This window comes from Madurella fahalii (assembly GCF_045866475.1).
Source record: "Madurella fahalii IFM 68171 DNA, scaffold_6, whole genome shotgun sequence".
Classification (NCBI taxonomy): Eukaryota; Fungi; Ascomycota; class Sordariomycetes; order Sordariales; genus Madurella; species Madurella fahalii.
The window spans coordinates 4,403,815-4,424,059 of NW_027263976.1; the positions used below are offsets into that span (position 1 = coordinate 4,403,815).

The 20,245-nt window shown below is 48.0% G+C and overlaps 3 protein-coding genes across 3 annotated transcripts; 1 reads left to right on the forward strand and 2 right to left on the reverse strand.

Moving 5' to 3' along the window:
- Positions 1-129: 129 nt before the first annotated feature.
- Positions 130-975, reverse strand: MFIFM68171_11328 (uncharacterized protein; the record flags this gene model as incomplete). The annotated part of the gene is made up of 1 exon (XM_071066747.1): positions 130-975. One exon carries the CDS (start codon positions 973-975, stop codon positions 130-132), a length of 846 nt encoding a protein of 281 aa, XP_070922848.1.
- Positions 976-1,746: 771 nt separating this feature from the next.
- On the reverse strand, positions 1,747-2,715 carry SET3_2 (SET domain-containing protein 3; the record flags this gene model as incomplete). The annotated part of the gene is made up of 2 exons (XM_071066748.1): positions 1,747-2,498; positions 2,661-2,715. The coding sequence occupies 2 exons, from the start codon at positions 2,713-2,715 to the stop codon at positions 1,747-1,749; spliced, it is 807 nt and encodes a 268-aa protein (XP_070922849.1).
- Positions 2,716-5,106: 2,391 nt separating this feature from the next.
- On the forward strand, positions 5,107-5,716 carry MFIFM68171_11330 (uncharacterized protein; the record flags this gene model as incomplete). The annotated part of the gene is made up of 2 exons (XM_071066749.1): positions 5,107-5,150; positions 5,215-5,716. The coding sequence occupies 2 exons, from the start codon at positions 5,107-5,109 to the stop codon at positions 5,714-5,716; spliced, it is 546 nt and encodes a 181-aa protein (XP_070922850.1).
- Between the last annotated feature and the right edge of the window lie 14,529 nt (positions 5,717-20,245).

The following is a 20,245-nucleotide window of genomic DNA, read 5'->3' on the forward strand; positions in this document are numbered from 1 at the left end:
GAAATTGTGGCGTTGAGAGTAAACCAGACCCAAAGGCGCTATTCTTACAACGAAAAAGACAACTCATTGCAGTACGTCATTCTCATGCCAACATGAGTCATTGCACACAAGTTACCAAGTCTGTCACGTTCACACCACCAGGCCGAGGTGGTTATCGATGAAACGATCTGCCTCTCTCTTCAGCATCAAGAGACAACTCGCCACAACGAACGCCTCTACACGCTGGGGGCTGGTATGCTTGTCCTCGTTCCACATGCGCAGATCGATGAACAAGCGGCCCCCATTCCCGCCCGAGTACTTCTTGGTGCCGGGGGTGCGGAACTGGTCGTTGCGAATGAGCTGCGCGACGCGGGCGCCGCTCTTGCTCTGCTCGCCGCCGGGTAATGAGACGCGATCGATGCGCTCCATGACGAGGAGAGATTCAGCGTTGCAAGCCGCTTGCTCCTCCCTGGTGCCGTAGCGCCACTCGAACTTCCCAAGCGACGTGCCGAAGACCTGCGTGCGCGAGACCATTGAGTGACTCTTCACCTCGATCAGTTCCCCAAGCACATTGTCGTTTTTGATGGCGTCCTCGATGGAAACTTTGGAATGGGGGTTCAAGATACGCATCCGGGGGTGTCTCCCTGGGCCCCAGCGGTAGATGGTGGATATGAGAGTGGCCTCATCAGAGACCCGGACGAGGGCGCACGAGTTGGAGTTCTTCTTGAGCCGGATGGAGACGTACTCGGCGTCCCTGGATCCGGGCCGGAAGACGGAGATGTTCTCCAGCGTCCTGCCGGTAAGCGCCTGGTTCACGTTATACCCAATGGCATGGACCTGGAGTGTGGCTGTCGGGACGAAGCCGTCAAAGTCCTTGGAGCTGCTGCTGTGGTGGTTGGATTCGACCTCGCTGTATCTTGGTGGAGGGTCGGAGTGCGAGTCACTATCTGACTTGGGCAGCGTCGACTTTGACGATGATGAAGAGAAAAGAGTCATACTTTTGGAAGTCTGGATATGGAGAGGAAGAGGAAGATGACGATGAAGACGTAGACGAAGATTTTGCTTGCACTGAGCTGAGCTGCGGGCTGGTTGGTGATGATGACGGTTCTGGTGGATGGTAGTTGTAGTGGTGGTGATTGTGATGGTAATATACCGTGGTAAGTGGTCCAGGGACAACCGTTGGTGATGGCGGTTTGTGGCTGAAGCACGGCCATATGTTGTGCGTGGGTCAGCTGCCCCCGCCAAGGCACCAACGGAAAGGCGGGGCTGCGGGAGGGTGTGGGGTGGCTGCGGTGAGGCTGTGTGGGGGAAGGCGCTGTAGCGGGCGAGTCCTGTAACATGCTCGCGAAGTTCTGCAACCTGTGAGAGACGAGCAATAAGGAGGCGAAGCACAGGGGCGCTGCTAATACTACTCAATTCTGCTAATCGAAAGCTGAGGAAAGGAAGAAGGAGAAGATACAAGATGCGCGTCTATGCCGAGATAGAATAGGGGTCGTCACTCCACTAGTCCCAATGCGGTAGGTCAGGTTGAACCCTAACCTGCACCCCTCTCCTCACAACCCCCCCCTTCCAGAAAAGCTCGCTTCGAGCTCACCAGCGGCGAGTCCCCGGAATTAGGCATATTTTTTATATGTTTATATACTTGATAATTAATGGTTGCAACCTGAAATGGTGCCCGGATGCGGATTATCGGATGGGGGAAAGTAATTCATCTGCCTATATAGACAGTGCGTCTTCAGTTGTATGTGAGAAGAGACAGTGTCGCCCTCAGGTTTGTTTCGAAACCACGTTAACTGGTCGACGGGTCCTCGATCTCTGACGTCCGACTGCCTGCTGGCGATTCAAGGACCGTGGCTCGCACTCGGTGCATGAATGTGCAAAATTCGGACTACAGGTGTCTTCGATATTGTCGGGGTAGTAGCACTCGATGTGCTGCCATGTATCGCACGTCTCGCAATATATCGTATTGCCGTCATCGTCAGTGAAGTTGCATATACACTTGATTGTGGACGGCTCTTCCTCTACAGTCTCCTGTAGAAGTCGGTACCGCTCCGGCGTTCCCTGATATGACATGGCATGCTTGAACATGCCGTCGCTCAGCAAGCCGTGCCGGTGCAAGTGTGTAATGACGTGAAAGTCGGGCCGCACGTCATCACTCGTCAGGCGGTCTTTGAAGATGTGCTCTCTGATGTGTTGCATACGCCGTTCAAAGTTGGCGAACCCCTCGGCAGTGTGCTCGGCATCAAACATTACGTGGTCGCAGAACCAGCACATCAGGTGTAGCGGGAAGCTGTCCTTCAGGTGGCGGACGTGGTGCTGGATCCAGCCGGCTTCGTCGTCGGGACGGAAGATCGCGCAGCAGTTCATGAGTTCCGAAAACTCGCACCACAAGATCTGACCCGCCTGCGGTGGAGCGGGGATGGTGTTGCTACAGAATTGCCGCACGAACTCATCGACCGCTGGGTCGGGCTCCGGCGATGGAGTACTGAAATGGCTGGCTCTCCAGTCTGACTCCTTATCTAGATTTTAGTCGGATTCCTCGTCTGATTCCTCATCTGGATTCCGGTTGGATTCCTCGTCGGATTCTATGTCTGCCGGAAGGATCGTTAGGGAGACCTCCTCGAGGTGCCGCGCTAAATGAAATGTCTTTCCACTGCTGATGCGCTCTTGACAAAACGGACATGCTATCTCGTATGACGCTTCAGTGAAGCCGTGTTCCAGCTCGAGATGATGCATCCATGCCGTCTTATGCGAGAACGGAACCCTGCTGAAGCTACAACTTGCTACGAGACAGACGTAGGGCTGGAGGTCAGAAAGAACATATCGCCTACGCATAGATATTAGCACTAGACTGCATGGAGACGAGTAAACGAACTTATAAGGCGCTCCATACTTCCAGAATGACTCCCAGCGACCCCTCCTCGGTAACTGACAGATACAACCACATATCACACATGCAAATGGTTCGCCTTGCAGCCCTTCGGCGGGGACTGGCGGGATCTTTATCGACTCGCCTTTTGTGCCGTGGTACGAGAAAACGGTTTCGGCGTACGAACTAGCCGTAGTAATCGAGGTCTCCAGGCCCGAGTCGTGGAACTTGGACGCTATGACAGTCCCCAATGGCCTTGATATTGATTCGGCCTTCACAGCTGGTCTCTAGGTGTTCCGTACATTCTCCTCCTTTGCGGCATACAGTCTCTGCGCCCTCTCCCAATTTGCTTGGCCGAGAATTTACGCGAAGACGATGTCAACGTTTAGGTAACGATGGATTATTCGAGCAGTCAGGGGTTCGGCCGGATCCCAAGCTATATCTTACGGTAGGGTAGCAGCTTCTTTCTTAACGGTCCTGTCCCGGATTGGCTCCTTGTATCTCGGTCCCATGTCTACGAGACACTGGATGTCCGTTTTAAGGTCCTCAATAACGTCTTCAATCGCGTACGACCCGTAGATAGACGACGAACCGCTTTCCATATCGCTATCTTCGCTATCCGACTCTATACGATCAGCTCTGGAAATGGCAACCGCTACGGCGGCAACAAGATCCTTCGTCCGAGCCGCTTTTTCCTTCAATCTGTCCTAGGAGGCGTCATCGAGGCCGGGCAACAATACGGCAGCCAGTTCTAGAAGATAGGTACTTTAGTAAAATAATGTATGGATAGCGCAATGACCATAGTCTCAGACTTACTATCTGCTAGAGTATTGCAGATGCTCACCAACAGGCGAAAGGTGGAATACCGCAGTCTTCTGGACTCGGCGAGAACAACGTCGAGGTCACCCGAAGCCAGGCCATAACCATCGTACCACAACTGTAAACAGCTGTATTCGCGTTCTAGTATCCGAAACACTGATTTAGAGGTTTGGAGACGCGCGTCGGCTAGGAGCAGGCGGAAGAGTTCTGAGGCAGCGGTACTAAGACATAACGCAAGCCCATCGTGCAAGGAAGACGAAGGCTCTACAGGGCCGTCATACAACAGCGAGTATCACCAATCCTCGATTTTACGCCGTATAGTGGTTTGCAAGATAGGCTGCTGCTGGAGAAGCCGTCACCATTGGCGACATGGATATATTCTGGTTGAAGTTTAGGAGTTGCAGGGTAAGAATGCCCAACTTGCAAATCCATGCCAGCAAGAGACTGGCTTGGGGAATCAGCCCCATCCCCTCATACAGGTTTCGAGGCGGTGCAGGGGCTATACAGCAGGGATAGCCTAGTAGAACAGCTGGTTGGCACGGCTCACGACGCACCAGGCTCTCACACGCAGATTTCTCATTTTCTTATCCAAGTGCCATAAACGAGCTCTTCGAGTCACCCACGCCGCGCGAACTTCGAAGTCATAGATCCTATCTCGCTCGCACTCGGTATCGCACCGCTCTGCTTAGCGGCGCTGAAGGGGGCGAACCACACGAGATCTAAAATCAAGCTGCTCAGGAATCATAATCGAGAAGTATCCCGCTTCCGCAAAAGACTCAAGACACAGATATAATATTCCAGGATGAGTCCCAGCTACTGGTCCAAGACGCTGGAGTTGACCATAATCTCGCTACCCAGATGCTAGAAGACTTCGACCATAAGTACTGGGTCGAGACAAGCTTAGAGTCTCAAATCCGGAACTTTCTTAGCAGAAAATACGCTGCAATGAAGGAAACAGCGGAACAGATTCATAACCAGGTCAGAAATTTTGATGCCGAGCTAAGCTGCCTCGAGAATTCGAACGAGCCCTCGTCAGGGCGCAGCAAAGTGAGTTTTGCACCTACACCTTCCCTAGTCTCGTATCCGTCCTAAGTTAGATCAATCAGCTTGCTATTACGGCCTACAGAGCTTATAGAGCTATAGAGATAGTATCTAAAACGTCTAGCCTCGAAGAGGGCATCGAGTCACTCACTGACCTGGTCAATGAATTCAGGAGGCTTAGAAAGGTAGCAAAGGGCCTTCAGAAACCCAGAGTCGACTACCTAAGGCAGGAAAAGGCCATTCCCCGGACATACGGCTTGGTAGCTAGGCATTCCGCTTCGTTTCTAGAAACTCTTTCCAGGAGCTAGTCTTATCTTAATTCCAACGGTATCCACTCGACTCATACTGCCAAGTTGTTCCTCGACACAGATGCCTCCAACAGTTACATCAACTTCAGAATGATCCTGGAATACGAAGCCATATCAGAGACGATGAGACAGCAGTAAGTCTCACGTTGAAGTATGTGCAATAGCCTTAGAAGGTCTTAGTGCTCACAATTCTAATAGTAGCTTTTTGTTCCTCCGTATCCGGTCCGAGGAGCTTTCCTGGGTCGACATCGGTCTCCCGCCGCCGGATATATCACCAACTCCGTCCTCGATCGGAACCCTTGAGCCACCAGCCAAGGTCAAATTTATCGACTCTCCAAGCCAATCTTCTACCAGGATATGTCGTGCTACAGACGCTGAGTGCCAGACGAGGAGAAAGAATCTCGCCCACCTCTGTCAGGTTAAGGATGTCTACCAGCACGTATTCGAATACGGAAAGGCCCTGCATCAGTCGAGACAGGAGGGGTATATTGGCTACCTGGTATCGGGGGATAACCTCACCCATCAGCTCATAGCAGTCCAGGACAAGGAAAGTACAGCGATCCAAACACGGCCTTACTCCCCAGCGACCCTCGCGTCCATAATACAGCCGTCAAAACAAGCCGATATTTCGGTCAACGAGCAGCTCCGCTTGGCTCTACAGCTTGCGCGAGCTGTGCTCCAGTACCATTCAACCCCCTAGTAGCGGCGAGACTAGGGCCTTTCTGATCTCTCCTACTTTAACATCGACAATGAGCTATCCGTCTCGCTTACAACTCTTCACATCGACACCAAGCTTACTTCAAAAACGGACAATATAACGATGCAAAGGATGCTAACCCACGTCCCCACAACGCCCTCAGACGACGATATGCAGATTCTCTACGGTATCCGGAACGTCACGATTCACAGTCTCGGCATGGCTCTACTCCAGATTGGACGGTGGGAATCCTTTGAAACACATAATCTGGTTTTGGTCCGCAAGGCCGCGGAAAAGCCGTCAAGGCTGGGGCCCAGGTATAACGAGCTGACAGTAAAGTGTCTCTAGTGCGATTTCGGGTTTAGAGCGGACCTCAACAAAGCTACAACTTCAAGGGGCTATCTATAATAGCGTGATATATGAGCTCGAGCAAATGGTGGATCTACTTGAAGGAGTAAGGCTATGGCACTTTCGCCCACCCCAGTTTTTTATCTAGATATCAACTACAACTACTTCAAATGTTATTATTCCTACGTTTTGGGGCTACTATAATAGAACTGCCAGTATCACTAGAGTTCCCATCTTTAGAAGTATCATCTAGCTTATCCTCAAGCTCTTTAGCTTTGTGAGGACCGGCTGGGTAAGGTCGGCGTAGGCGTAGGACGGAAGCCCCGAAGCCGCAGCGCCGGCGGGGTCGCAAAAGCAACAACAACGCTAGGCCAGAAGGGCGAGGATATCGCGTCAGAGGAGCGTCGAAAGAGCGTACAAGCAAGGTCGATAACGGGGTAGCGAGCGGGGTAAGTGAGCCCAGACACTGTCATCGCAGGGTATAAAGAGGGGGGTGGAAGACAGGACTTAGGAGAGAGACAGAGTTCAATGAGACCACCATCCTACCCCTAACGAACACTCTGCTCCTATATTGCGTATGCACTGCTCGTACCTAGGCACTCTGGTCCTACTACCCTTAGGTCCTTAACCCTCATACGTTGAACTCTCTGCCTTCCAGGCGACTAGACCGTCCGGGGCGAGCATAGCACTAAGGCGTCAGCGCGCTACTCTCAATCAGCTTGCAAGCGAAACAGAAGGCTCGTTTACGTCGAATAGCTAGCCTTCCAGTATCGCATAACTTCCTGATATTCCTGAGATTTCGGACGCTCAGGTCCTTGATTCCCTCAGTATGACCTAAGGGTGCTTACCTACGGACGAGCCGCTCATTAACCGCTCTCCTACAGCGCAGACGGACGTACCCCTGTCTAAGCAACAGTAGCGACTACTTAATAAGGAACGACGGCTCGACGAGTAGATTGCTGCCGCACGCTGGGAGGCTGTACTACGCTGTAAGAGAGCTGAGCTTAAGCTGCTCCTCTATTAGAATTAACGTGTGCTAGAACCAGCGCCTCTAGCTAATTCTATAGTATATCCATCCCGGGAGGCCCTTTTGACCTCTCCTAAGCCCGCTCCTACGACCCCTGTAAACGTAGCGCCCTAGTAGCTTAGGACAGTCGTATAGGTAGGAGTGATATAGAAGACCCCGACTCTTATCTATCTTACGTATAATAGGTCTAATATAACCGCTTTTCACAATTTTCTCTTCGACTACAAGGCGAACTTCCACCTTCTCGGCAACGTTCTAAATAACGACTGTGTTATATATACGGTAAGCTGCCTATAGGGAACCCCTAAGAACGTTTAGGTCAAGTACATTACTAAGCAGGAAAACGACCTTTCCTTCGACTCTACCCTAGTAACGTAGGAGGAATTTGTTAAGTTCCTTCGCAGTTAGCTCTTAGATCCGGAGACGCGTGCCTTCTCTACAGCTATACAGTTTGATAACCTGTATCAGTACGACAACAAGACAGTAACGGAATTCGTAGATCGATATATAACTATTATTACCGACCTCCCCTACTAGATAGAGGAGAGTCAGCGGGTAATTGGCCTCCTCCCGAAGTTCTATAGGGAGATTCGCCTAGCGATTACCTACTAAGCTACCTTACCTATTACTTACTAGTAGCTAGTAAATACCGCCTGTCGGATTGAGGATAGTTAGCGGGTTGAAGGGACTTCGGGATACTGCTCCTGACTGCGACCCCTACTAGAACCCCCTACGGCACTAGAGTCTATCGAGAGAGGTGCCTAAGCTCCGCTAGTGCGACTAGGGCGTAATATCGTCTGCTATAACTACAGAAGGGAGGGCTATATCGCTAGGAACTGTCTATCGGGGCCGTCCAACCCCCTAGCGCCGGAGAGGGCGGATAAGCAGTAACAACGCTGCTATACCTGTAACTAGCCGGGGTACTATTCAACTAATTGCCCTCAGGCGGTATACCAGCGCTACAATCAAGTAGGGCATACGTCACTTCGGTGCCCTAGCGACGACCCTGCTACTAGTAGTAACCAGATCCCTCTGCGGGAACGCGTAGGAGCTGCAACGATAGAGAAATAGGATAATGCCAGGGATATCTCTCGTCGTATAGAGTCCGATGTGATGGTCAGGATGCAAGGAAGCTGGAAAAAGGCGTTTGCGATACTCGACTTAGGAGCAGATTATAATCTGATCAGCTACAGCTATCTTACTAAATACTCCCTCTTTAAGTACTTCGAGCTATCGGTAGGGATTACCGGTATCGGAAATTAACCTATACGGACCTATAGAGTGTGTCCCCTTTATATGCATGCCGTCGACTGTAAAGGTAGAGCTTAGACGTATCTCCTACGCTTTGTTATCGCGGATATTGAGCCCTTCGTTGTCCTACTCGGCCAGCTCTAGCTCGAAATAGCCAACCCCGATATCGACTTCTGGGCCAAGACGTAGGCTTACCCGCCTAAGACACTGCGAGTAGGCTTATACGTTGAGCCCAAGCAACAGTGGGTCAGATCGGTATTTGCCCTCGCAGCTGTTATCCCCTATAACGAGGACCCCGCTAATATAGTATATAAGCTGGAGCAGCTACAGCTCCCGGAGGCTTACTGGGTATACGAAAAGCTATTCTATAAGTCGGGGATCCTGCCCTTCCTCTAGATATCGGTAAAGCACCGTATTGAGCTTATAGACGACGTGCAGCTGCTTTGGGGTCCAATTTACCCGTGTCAGATCGAAAATGGGGATTGCTGTGAGAAAAGGAGAGTGAAAGGATGATTCGCATTGAAGGAGCGGCGTCTGCGCAGCTATCGCTTCTAAGGAGGTGGTAGGTGACAGTGTTGAACTCTGAACGTTCCAAAACTTCCGGCGAAGCCGGTAATTTATATGCCCCTGACCCTGGCAGTGCCCCGCCTGCACCTAACACCCTCCTGCACCTGACAACCCGTTGGAGGTAATAGAACTTAAGACTTTACGCAAGTGGCTTAGGGCTGCTACTAAGAAGGGCTGGATACGACTCTCTACAAGCCCTATAGGCGCCTCTATCTTATTTGTCCCAAAAAAGGGGGGCGAATTGCACCTTGTTGTCGACTACCGAGGGCTGAACGTAGTAATATGCAAGAACCACGTACCTATCCCGCTAATTGGAGAGATCCTTGACCATCTGTCAACGGCTAAGATATATACTAAGATCGATTTGAAGGATACGTACTATCGTATTAGGCTTAGCGAGGACGACGAGTAGAAGACCGCCTTTCGTATATAATACGGCTACTACGAGTTCCGTGTAATAGCGATAGGGCTAGCTAACGCCCTAGCGACCTTCTAGACGTATATCAACTAAGCGTTATCTAGGCTAGTAGACGTCATATATATCGTCTACTTAGACGATATCCTGATCTATAGTGATGACGAAGCAGTGTATAAGCAGTATATAAAGGAAGTCCTCGATCGATTGGAGAAGGCTGACCTCTATACTAATCTCAAGAAGTGCTAATTCTATACTACTAAAATCGAGTTCTTAGGATATATAATCTCACCCGAGGGGATCGCTATAGAGCCGTCCTGCGTCGAGTCTGTTATATAGTAGCCGCTCCTTCGTAGCGTATACGACATTCAAGTCTTCCTAGGATTTATAGGGTTCTACCGTCGCTTTATTAGGAACTATTCGAAGATTTGTATCCCTTTAACAAACCTCCTGTATAACGACCAGAAGCGCCTATTCGAGCTAACGAAGGAGGCAACCGAGGTGTTCGAGCTGCTTAGACGCAAATTCGGCGAGGCCCCTATCCTTAGGCACTTCGATCTCTCCCTGCCTATCTATATAGAGACAGATGCCTCGAAGTATGCGATTGGATGTAATGAGAGCCACGGGGCAAGACCGGGAGAACCGGCCGAATGACGGTGGATGATGTCACTGTACTAGGGTAGATAAGAACCCCGTGGGAAACCCTCTCACGCGGAGAACTTCTGATCCGTAAGGATCAGTCTCTGTGTATTGATAGGAGGCTGTTCACCAAGATATCGCCCGCTGGTCCAGGTCTTTTCGGTATTAAGATATCGTGATCCATCTCCCTCAACGTGTTCCCAGAACAACCCCTTTACATTGGAGCAGTGCTCTCGCAGCTCTATAAGGATCGTTAGCACCCTATCGCTTTCAGATCGAGGAAGCTTATACCTAAAGAAATGCACTACGGTACCGGAGATAGGGAGCTGCTTGCGTTCGTCGATACGTTCTGAACTTAGTCCCAGTATCTCCTTTACACTCAGGTCCCAATTGTAGTCCTAACAGACCACCTTAATCTAGAGTACTAGAAGACCAAGAAGAGACCAAGTTTACAGTAACTGCGTTGGAACGACGACTTAGCTACGTTTGACTTCGTTATTAAGTACCGCCCTAGTACTCAGAATCCTGCTAATGGACTTTCGTATAGGCCAGACTATATAGAAGAAGAAGAGACGGGCGAAGACACTAAGAACCTACTGCTTCAACTCCTACAGAACAGGATTGAACGTAGGCGACAGGAGAACCCTAGCCCCTGCCCCGTTGTCGCTACAGCCCGAAGACTGCTCCGACCGTCTACCACAGTTACGCTGCCGCTGCGTATAAGAATAGTAGAAGACAAAGAAGTTATTGAACAAGAAAGAGAAGAGTTTAAGAGGTTGCTACTGAGCCAAGAAGGCCAGAGCAACGTTGTGGTCCAAAAGGTCTGGGACTACAGCGAGAAGCGCGGCCGTAGCTCTATAGATAAGGACGAAGACGCTATATCGGATGCCAACAAGCAGATACACGTTGCTAGCGCTAGCCCCCCCGATGGGCTATCCTGTAGTTTTCGTTCTACATTCGGCACCGGGGGCCTCTGCCGTCGTATAGGGAATGACTCTTACAATAAGGCTACGCCTAATTACCGTACGCCTATCGTAGGCGCCGTAGGCGCTAAAAACGGAGATCACGGGACCTAGGCGATAGGAAGGTAGCTGTCTTTAGAAGAAGTATTGTTCGAGGAGCAACTAAAAGATCAATAGCTTTAGTCTAATACTTATAAGTAGCGGCGTAGGAGCGGCGAAGGCTCTTAGAGAGAAGGAGAGGACGGGCTCGTCCGTTATCAAGGTAGAGTATATATTCCTCTATCCCTTAGGCACGAGCTGATTAAGAGCTATTACAACGCACCGACTATAGGCTATAGAGGCTTTAGGAAGATGCAAGAGCGCCTAGGGCGCAATTACTTTTGACCGTCTATAAGAGAGGACGTAGTAACATACGTTAACAGCAACTGTATGACCTGCTAACGCACGAAGCCGTGTACGCACCGCCCTTACAGCTTACTCGTAGCGCTGCCAGTACCCAACAGACCATAGCAGATAATCATAGTGGACTTCGTCACAGGCCTACCAACCTCGATTGACCCTCGGATAGGCAACGCTGCCCTAGTCGTAGTAGATAAGTTTATAAAGTACGCCCTCTATATCGCAACAATTACAATACTTATAGCGAGTACCTTCGTAGAGCTGTTCTTTGACTACATCTACCGACCCTTCGGACTTCCCTAGTCTATCGTATCCGACAGGGGCAGCCTATTTACGAGCTCCTTCTAGAAGACCTTATACGAGCTCTTGGGTATTAAGCAGCGCCTGAGCACCGCGTATTACCCGCAGACAGATAGGCAGACAGAGCGTCAGAACTAGATACTCGAACATTACTTACACGCGTTCTATAGCTACGATCAAGCGGATTAGGCGTATCATCTACGCCTTGCAGAGCATGCCTATAACGGTTCCTACTATACAGCAATACGGTCAATGCTAGCCTTTCTTCTCTATAGGTTCTACCCCCGAAATCCCCCAGACTCTATAACAATCCCTAAGAACTCAGTTCCCGCTACGGATAAGCGAGTAAGACGCTTATCGGCAAGCTGCAAAAAGATCTACGATATCCTTATCGCTACCAACAGGAACTACAAGAAATAGTATAATCGAAAACAGGAGGATAAGACGTTTAAGGTTGGTCAATAGGTCTGGCTCTCAATAAAGTACCTCAAGCAGCGGCGTCTAAGCAGTAAACTCATAGATAAATATCTAGGGCCCTTTAAGATCCTTAAGGTTATCGGCGATAGGAAGATAGTATACGAGCTGGACCTTCTACAACGCTATCGTATCTATCGAATTTTCCTAATTACCCTACTCGAGCTATTTAAAGGTAGCGAGGAACAAGTATAAGAGCAGTACAAAAGGGTCGACGTTGAGCCAGAAGAGCAGCATTACGAGGTAGAAACCATTATCGACTACAGGGGTTCAGCGAGAAATAGGCAGTTCCTAATTAAATAGAAGGGCTATCTACCTAAGGATAATACCTAGGAACCTAGGGAATACTTGGATAATAGACCACTATTGAAGGCGTATAAAGTGAGGTTCGCGAAGGTATAAGGGCAGTATAGAGTATAAGTATATAAGAGTATATCAGGTAAAGGAAAAAGCTTCAATTTATCTAAGGGCATTAAAAAACCTATAAAAAACCTGCATCTAAATAGCGCCCTATCTACTCCTCCTCACTCTCAACTTCAGTATCACCCTCCTCTATAATAGGGGTAAAGTAGTCCGCGATATACGAAAGCAGCGCCTCTATATCGCCTAAGCACTTCCAGATATTAGTTAAGACCGCGGTCTACGCCTCTAATAGGAGAGGGAGCTCAGGGGTAGCGCCCGAGGGCAAGGACGAGGAACCTGCAGTAATACCGCTATTACGGTAGAGGCGTAACGTACGACCAGCGCAGTTAGTACTAGTACAGTAGGCGGCGACCTCGGCAGACCGGGGCCGGGGGGTAGAGAAATCCTTGAAGGCGCGTAGGGCGGCATTGCCAGTCTCCTGGACCTCCTCCTCCAGATCAGTAACCTAAGGAAAAGCACTATTAGTACAAGAAATATACAGCTAAGAAGTAAAAAAAAATTTAATTTACATCCTTACCAACAGTAGGGAACTCTATACGGTCGAAGGCCTCTATAAACCGGACTACTATATTTAATATATCGGAGGGGACCTAAAAACAGTTAGATGCCGTTAACAAGTGTTATAGGAGCAGTATAAAATAAGAGGGGGAGGACCTACTAGCAGGCAGACATAGTTGTAGTACGTATAGCGGAAATAGCGGGTACCAGAGCTCTTCTAGTTCTTGCAGCTAACGGAGGGACCTTTCTTCAGTATACAGCGGAGGCACGAGCGGCAGCTATATATAATCAGCGGGGAGCTAGCGGCCGAAGGAGGAATATTTACGGAATAACGTAGCAGGCGCCTTCGGCAAGCTTGTTACGGGCCTTGGGGGTATCGGCGGCGGGCGGGGAGAATGGAGCGACGTTATCTTCGGCCTAGAGAAGTAGGTTAGGAATAGCGAATACAGGAAAAGGGAGGACTAGAAACCTACCGAGGAGCTAGGGGACGTAGGAACGGCCTTAGACTTCTTAGGGGGACCGCCAGGCTCTTTATCATCTTCAGCCTAAAAAAGGATCAATACGTACAGAGACCCTATAAGAGTAGCGAGGGCACTACTTACAGGGCGTTTGTCCGATATAGCGGACTAAACAGAGGGGGGGGGAGCGTAGAGAGCAGAGTGAGAGAGTAGAGTGAGAGCAGTGAGGGTAGGGACGGTGACTACAATATACCAGGCAGTCAGTAGACCGAACTACGGAAGTGTAAAATAAGCGGCAGAGAAACATAGAAGGTACGGGTAAAGGATAGAGAGGTAAGGGAGTAAGAAGGGCGTAACCTATAAGAACAAGACCGTAAAGAAAAAGAGAGGAAAGGAACTAGAGGGAGGAAAGCTCTCTTTATACCCAGAACTAGGGGAGGCCCTACTTTTCCTAGAAATGAGGCTAAAGATCAGTATAAAGGAAGTTCGAGATAGTTAAGCCGGGACGACTACGATAAGTAAAGGTAGAGCTGCCTCCCCGCTACGACTATATAACCTAAACGCAATTACCTTATACTACCTACTCTGACTTCCTTTCTCAGTAAAAACCCCCTCTCCCCTACTTCTAAGTCATTAAGGCTATGTATATACTATTATTGAAACCAAGGGAAGGCAATAATACACAGCCAAACAATTGCCGCACTATACAACGCAGTAACCCCCACACTTCCGCGCTTACAACCCGCAGCGTCTACATAATAACAAGCTCCGGCGGCTGCAAGTGCCTATACGGCGAGGAAGGCAAGGAAGGAGAGACGATACAGCGGCAACTCGAGGACCGCGAAAAAGCACTATAAGCGGCATCCCAACATCTAGTACCTCGAGCGCTACGCAGAGCAGGCAACTACGTAGCTAGTACGTATAAGGCCCGCAAACAAGATTGTTGACAGCATCACCTACGAAAGGGTACGTAGCCCGGATGGCTCCTAAGGGCAGGAGCCCGGAAGGAGGGAGGCTCTGTGAGGACTAGCTGGGTAAGGTCGGCGTAGGCGCAAGACAGAAGCCCCGAAGCCGCAGCGCCGGCGGAGTCGTAAAAGCAACAACAACGCTAGGCCAGAAGGGCGAGGATATCGCGTTAGAGGAGCGTCGAAGGAGCGTACAAGCAAGGTCGATAACGGGGCAGCGAGCGGGGTAAGTAAGCCCAGACACTGTCATCGCAGAGTATAAAGAGGGGGGTTAGAAGACAGGACTTAGGAGAGAGACAGAGTTCAATGAGACCACTATCCTACCCCTAACAAGTACTCTACTCCTACGTTGCGTATGCACTGCTCGTACCCAGGCACTCTGGTCCTACTACCCTTGGGTCCTTGACCCTCACAAGCTTCTAACCATATCCCAGAGCTTAGTTTTCTACCTATAAGATAGTAATATTATAGTCTATATTATTAAAGACCTATATATACAAATCCTATAAGGTCTCTAACATCTGAGAGGATTCTATAAGGTATCTTGGTTAAGTGTTACAAACTAACTATAGAAGCGGCTTACAGTCTATAGCCAAAGTGTGAGACGTTTTGATAACTAACTATTTATAGACTAATTAGAGAAAGCTTATACTTAACACAGTGATTGATAGCAGAGGATCACTTATTGAGTTAGAGAAAATAGTCCCCAGAGAGCGGGATCTCTCTGATCAGAGGGAGCTCTATCTATATTACGTAGCGGAGGCTAGCACTGCTCAGCAGCGTCTAGGCCCACATCCTGTCAGGGATGATGGCTTAGAGGTCATTGCATACGTCTATAAAGACCCCTCAGGTTTGTCCTCAGAGGACCTTTATTCAATCAACCATCATTATATCTTACTTTGTTATAGATCATACCAGTATTTATAAAGTACCTACCTCAGTATCAAGGCTAACGCCCTTGAGGTCACCATTATAGGACCACGATGGAAACCCTATAACAAGTAGTGCCTACTACCAGAATCGAACTTAACTTTTGTCATTCCCGATAACGAGGACGTTGTCTTTACGTCAAAGCGAGGTACTGTAGGTACATTTAGTGAGCTCAGAAAAGCATCCTATTTGGAACTAGTAATTGTTAACGTTAACGACTAGCTTATAAGATTATAGTAGATAAACCATTAAGACCTCGAATACACGAGATAGATATACAAGTTTATTATCGATAACCCGATAGTTGGTTTTATCTAGAAGTTGACTGACGACGTTATTTGGAAGCTATGCAGTGTTATATCACTTATCAAGAGTGATATTTCCTCTGCCTACGAACAGGAGTTCTTAGAAGAAGTGCAATTCAAAGATAATCTAGATAGTTGGAAACTCGACTACTATATACCTAGGTAGTATATTCAGCATTATATCAAGAAAGTAATATAATGTATTAGAGAGGCTAGACTTCTGCTCTATCCTAAGTAACTAGAGGAATCGACTACTATATATTCGAGGGGAGTAGTATTAACCCGAAAACGCTAAAAATAGTTTCTTTAACGCAATACAATGTATTGCTACTGACAAAAGTAATATAAGTATCATAATTAATAAGTAATTATAAGTGGATTTACTATACTAAACTAAATTAGCAAAGCTCTTTAAAGATAAAACGCTAACTATATTAAGGATGGTATCGTTATTAGAAAACTCTATCTAGAGGATATCTCCGATATTCTAGATATTTGTACTAATATCTACTATAGAACCCGAAGCATTACCGTTTATAGAAATAATATTAAGGTAAATACCTAGTGAGTTCCTATTAAACGAATATGAGGACGACCTCTAGTTAAGTAGATCTAGAACCCTGTTAACGACGATAGAAATCCTATTGAGACGGATACCTTTGTCGTCAACAACTACGGCCCTATAGGATTCAGAGGAGCTGAGAACTTAGCCCTAGCTATCGACAATAATAAGCTTAACCGAAAGGTTATTGAAATTGTTATAAGGTTCTTTACTAATTGTTGAGGTATAGTTGTGCACAAGGTAAGGCACACAGTGGATGATAGAAAAGAAGGAGGGTGAAGAAAAGACTTCAAAGTGCTTGATTATTGATTCTATCTAAGTGAGAGAAAGCTGTAGTTATTATAGATTTGATCTTGTCGGCCGTTTCGGCCTTCGGGATAATTGGAAAGGGGGCTTATTGTAGATCACCTGCTTACTGTGGAGCTAATTTTGAAGATCTCCTTGAATACGAGATTTCTTCGCTCCACAGGTGAGATTATAGTGCGTTTAGAGATGCTGGACCCTGTTCCGGGTGCCAGTGCCCTATTTCGGGTGCCAACGCCCTATCCCGAGTGCCAGAGCCCTGTTCTGGGCGTTGTGGCCTTGTTCTGGGCGTTGTAGCCTTATTCCAGGTGCCGGAGTTCTGTTCTAGATGCCGAATGTAACGAGAGTCTCCAGACGAAGGTCAGGAGGACCCGCCGAATGATGCTGGATGATGTCACGATACAGGATAGATAAGAACCCCGTGAGGGAACTCTCTCACGCGGGGCACTTCTGATCCGCAAGGATCAGTCTCTATGTAATTGATAGGAGGCTGTTCACCAAGATATCGCCCGCTGGTCCAGGTCTTTTCGGTATCAAGACATCGTGGTCCATCTCCCTCAACGTGTTCCCAGAACAACCCCTTTACACCGAAGCTCTGTTCCAGACGTTGCGGCCCTGTCCCGAGTACTATACCCTTAACCTAGGTACTGTATTATCCCCAATAGTTTCTCTAACGTATCAGTAACGAAATTACTAGATGCTATAACGGAGTTATATCTAGAATGCAAAATTTATTTTCGATAAATAATTATATTTGCTATATCAAGGACAAACTATACTATATAAAGTAGGAGATAGAGGAAATAGGCGTTATGAAAGTCGGAACCCCGACTTACGAAGAAATCTTGACCCTACGATATTATATACTAAGTAGTGACTTAAATAGTATAATCGCTAGCTTATTCGTAGAGCTCAGCCTCGCCGGGCTTAGTTAGTATTATATATCTATTGTTATTGATCGTAAAACTATATATTGTACTGTAACTAACTTAGTTATTATTAACGTCCGTATAGAGAAAACTATCATTAACCTTATAGAGCTTAAAAGTAAGGTTCGGGATATAGAGGAGAATTTTATCCCTATATCGGAAATTATAGAGGTAATAGCTAAAGTAGGCGATATAATTCGTTCTTTTACTAAGAAATAGAAGGAGAATATCGATGATATAGTTACTAAAGCAGTCGATAAAGCTGTTAATGAAACGATTAGCAAAATAATTAATCTCAAGATCGTGGAGTTAGTTAAAAACGCTAAAGCCAATATTACTAAATACCTAAGTGATCTCGAGAATAAGCTGAGGTTAGAAATCTCAGTAGCGAAGAGGTTGATAGTTCAACCGTTAAAGACAATAGTATTATAGAAAGAATAGACGATGAATATACCGAGATCGACTTAAAAGCCTGAAATGCCTGGGTCTATTAATAAACGTAAGGTACCCGATAATAACTATAGCACTAGATCGCCTTGGTCTAAAAAGATGAACGTAAGTATTACTCTGGGTAACGGAATATAGGTAAGGAATAACAGGAGTATGTAGGGTACTATAACAGTAGGTGTGTAGCCTAAGAAGAAAGTATCGTTCTCTAGTCTATTCGACCTTTAGAGTTAAGGATGACGATACTGAGATAGGAAATTAGGGCTAAAGAGATAGCTAATGGAAGAATAAATGTAACTTTTGTAAAGTAGATAGTAATAACTGGGAGGTTGTCTTTTCTTTCGAAAGAGGGATACTTATTACGTAGTAGAGATCAGTACTACTTAGTAGCGTCTAGGCCTATATCCAGTTATGGATATAAGCCTAGAAGTCATCGTATACATCTATAAAGACCTGTGAGGACTGGCTGAGCGGGGCCAGCGTGAGGCGCGGTCCGGAAGCTTCGGAGCCGCAGCGTAAACGAGCCTCAGAAGTAACAACGGCACTAAGCTGGAATAGCATAAATAGCGCGTCAGATGAGCGTTGAAGGAGCGCACCAGCAAGGAGGACGACAAAGCAGTAGAGCAGGGAAGTAAGCCCTAGCGATACTGTCACGGGCATAAGAAGGAGGGCGGGAGATAGAGCTTAGGAGGGAGGCAGAGTTCAATGAGACCACTGTCGGATGCACAGCACCTCTGAACGTTCGGAGTTAAATTTGGGATAGAAATTCAGATGTAAATTGAGGATGGAAAATTGAGGATGTCTTGTTTTCTTCCTTGTCTAACGGAGGTGAGCTTCCTTCTTATTCCCAATTTCCTGGACCACGGAGACCCGGGTTAACCGGTCTCCGAGAGATCGGATCACACTTATCCGAGTCGCACTAATCCGGATCACACTGATCCGGGTTCGTGTTTTGCAGATCCAGGATCCAGCTTCTTGACCCTTTTGACAGTAATAACTTTCTTATGCTTCTGCTACGCGGTGAACTATACGAGTCGTTTAGTATGAGCTGTTGGGTACTCGCCAAGTGTTACCTGTTTCTTCCCTTTGACAACACGGGAGGCCTTGAGTAGTGGCCCTGCTACCTGGTACGATCCTTGGTGTGAGATCCTAGTACTGTGTGGTGGCGTAATCGTGATCCTGGAACGGCACCTGACGACTAGTAATGCGAACGCTCTGCCGAATCAGCCTAGAGACCGTAGATGGCTCACTGGAGTGTCCTGGTGCGTTGCCTTTGCTTCCGGAGCGGTAGACAGTTTACCGAGGGCTTCGACGAAGCTGCCGGACAATGGCACTATTCCGCCCTACTACGGGGTAGCCTCTGACTGTTTCGAATCTACAATTCAGACGATCGTAGCGATCGGATACCTTGCGGAGAACGCGACCGGTGAACTATCATAAACGCCTGTCGCAAACTACCAACTACACCAAACACCCAAAAAGTGGGGAGCTCCACGATTGTTAGTCGTAGAATGCTAAATCTGCATTTTATCTGACACACCCCCTCAGCTCTAAAGACATCCTGAGGGTTTAGGGCTGGAGACCTTTTGCCTCATGGAGACCATCAACTCCGTTTACCCGCACCTCGTCTCGAGCTTATGTAAGGTCTTAGCGTTTTCTTGCTGGGTGGCAGATCTGCTCTGCGTGGGAATCGAACCCACGACCTTTTAATCAGCTAGCACCAAAGAGGCACTGAGACTCTTAATTGTCGCAAACTACCAACTACACCAAACACCTAAAAGGTGGGGAGCTCCACGATTGTTGGTCGTAGAATGCTAAATCTGCATTTTATCTGACAACGCCCTGCTCCTTCGACTAGCTGTGTTTGTCGTAGATCGGTATGGTGCCTTAAGCCTGGATCAGAACCGCTACGTTTGACATTATGGCTCTGGGATTGTGGCTGCACTCTTGTACTAGCGTGCGAAGTGAGCCCAAGCGCTCTATCTCTGTTGCAAACACGGCTATACAGTGACTGGTAACCCGGATTTATGGCTACTAGTAACCATCTATAAAGGTGCGGGCAGTTACTAGTAACTACTCCTAAGTCGTAGATGCGGACATGTGATTACTAGTAACTACCCTAGCCGTATATACGGTGACCAGTAACTGCCCCAAGCGTACATATAGTTACTAGTAACCGCCCTAAGTGTAGATGTGGCTACCAGTCATCTCTATGCTAGTAGGTTGGTTACTAGTCACCACCCGGGAGCGTAGATGCCGTTACCAGTCAGGCCGCTGCCGGGTCGTACAGTTACCAGTAACGCGTCCCCGTCGTAATTTTGGTTATCAGT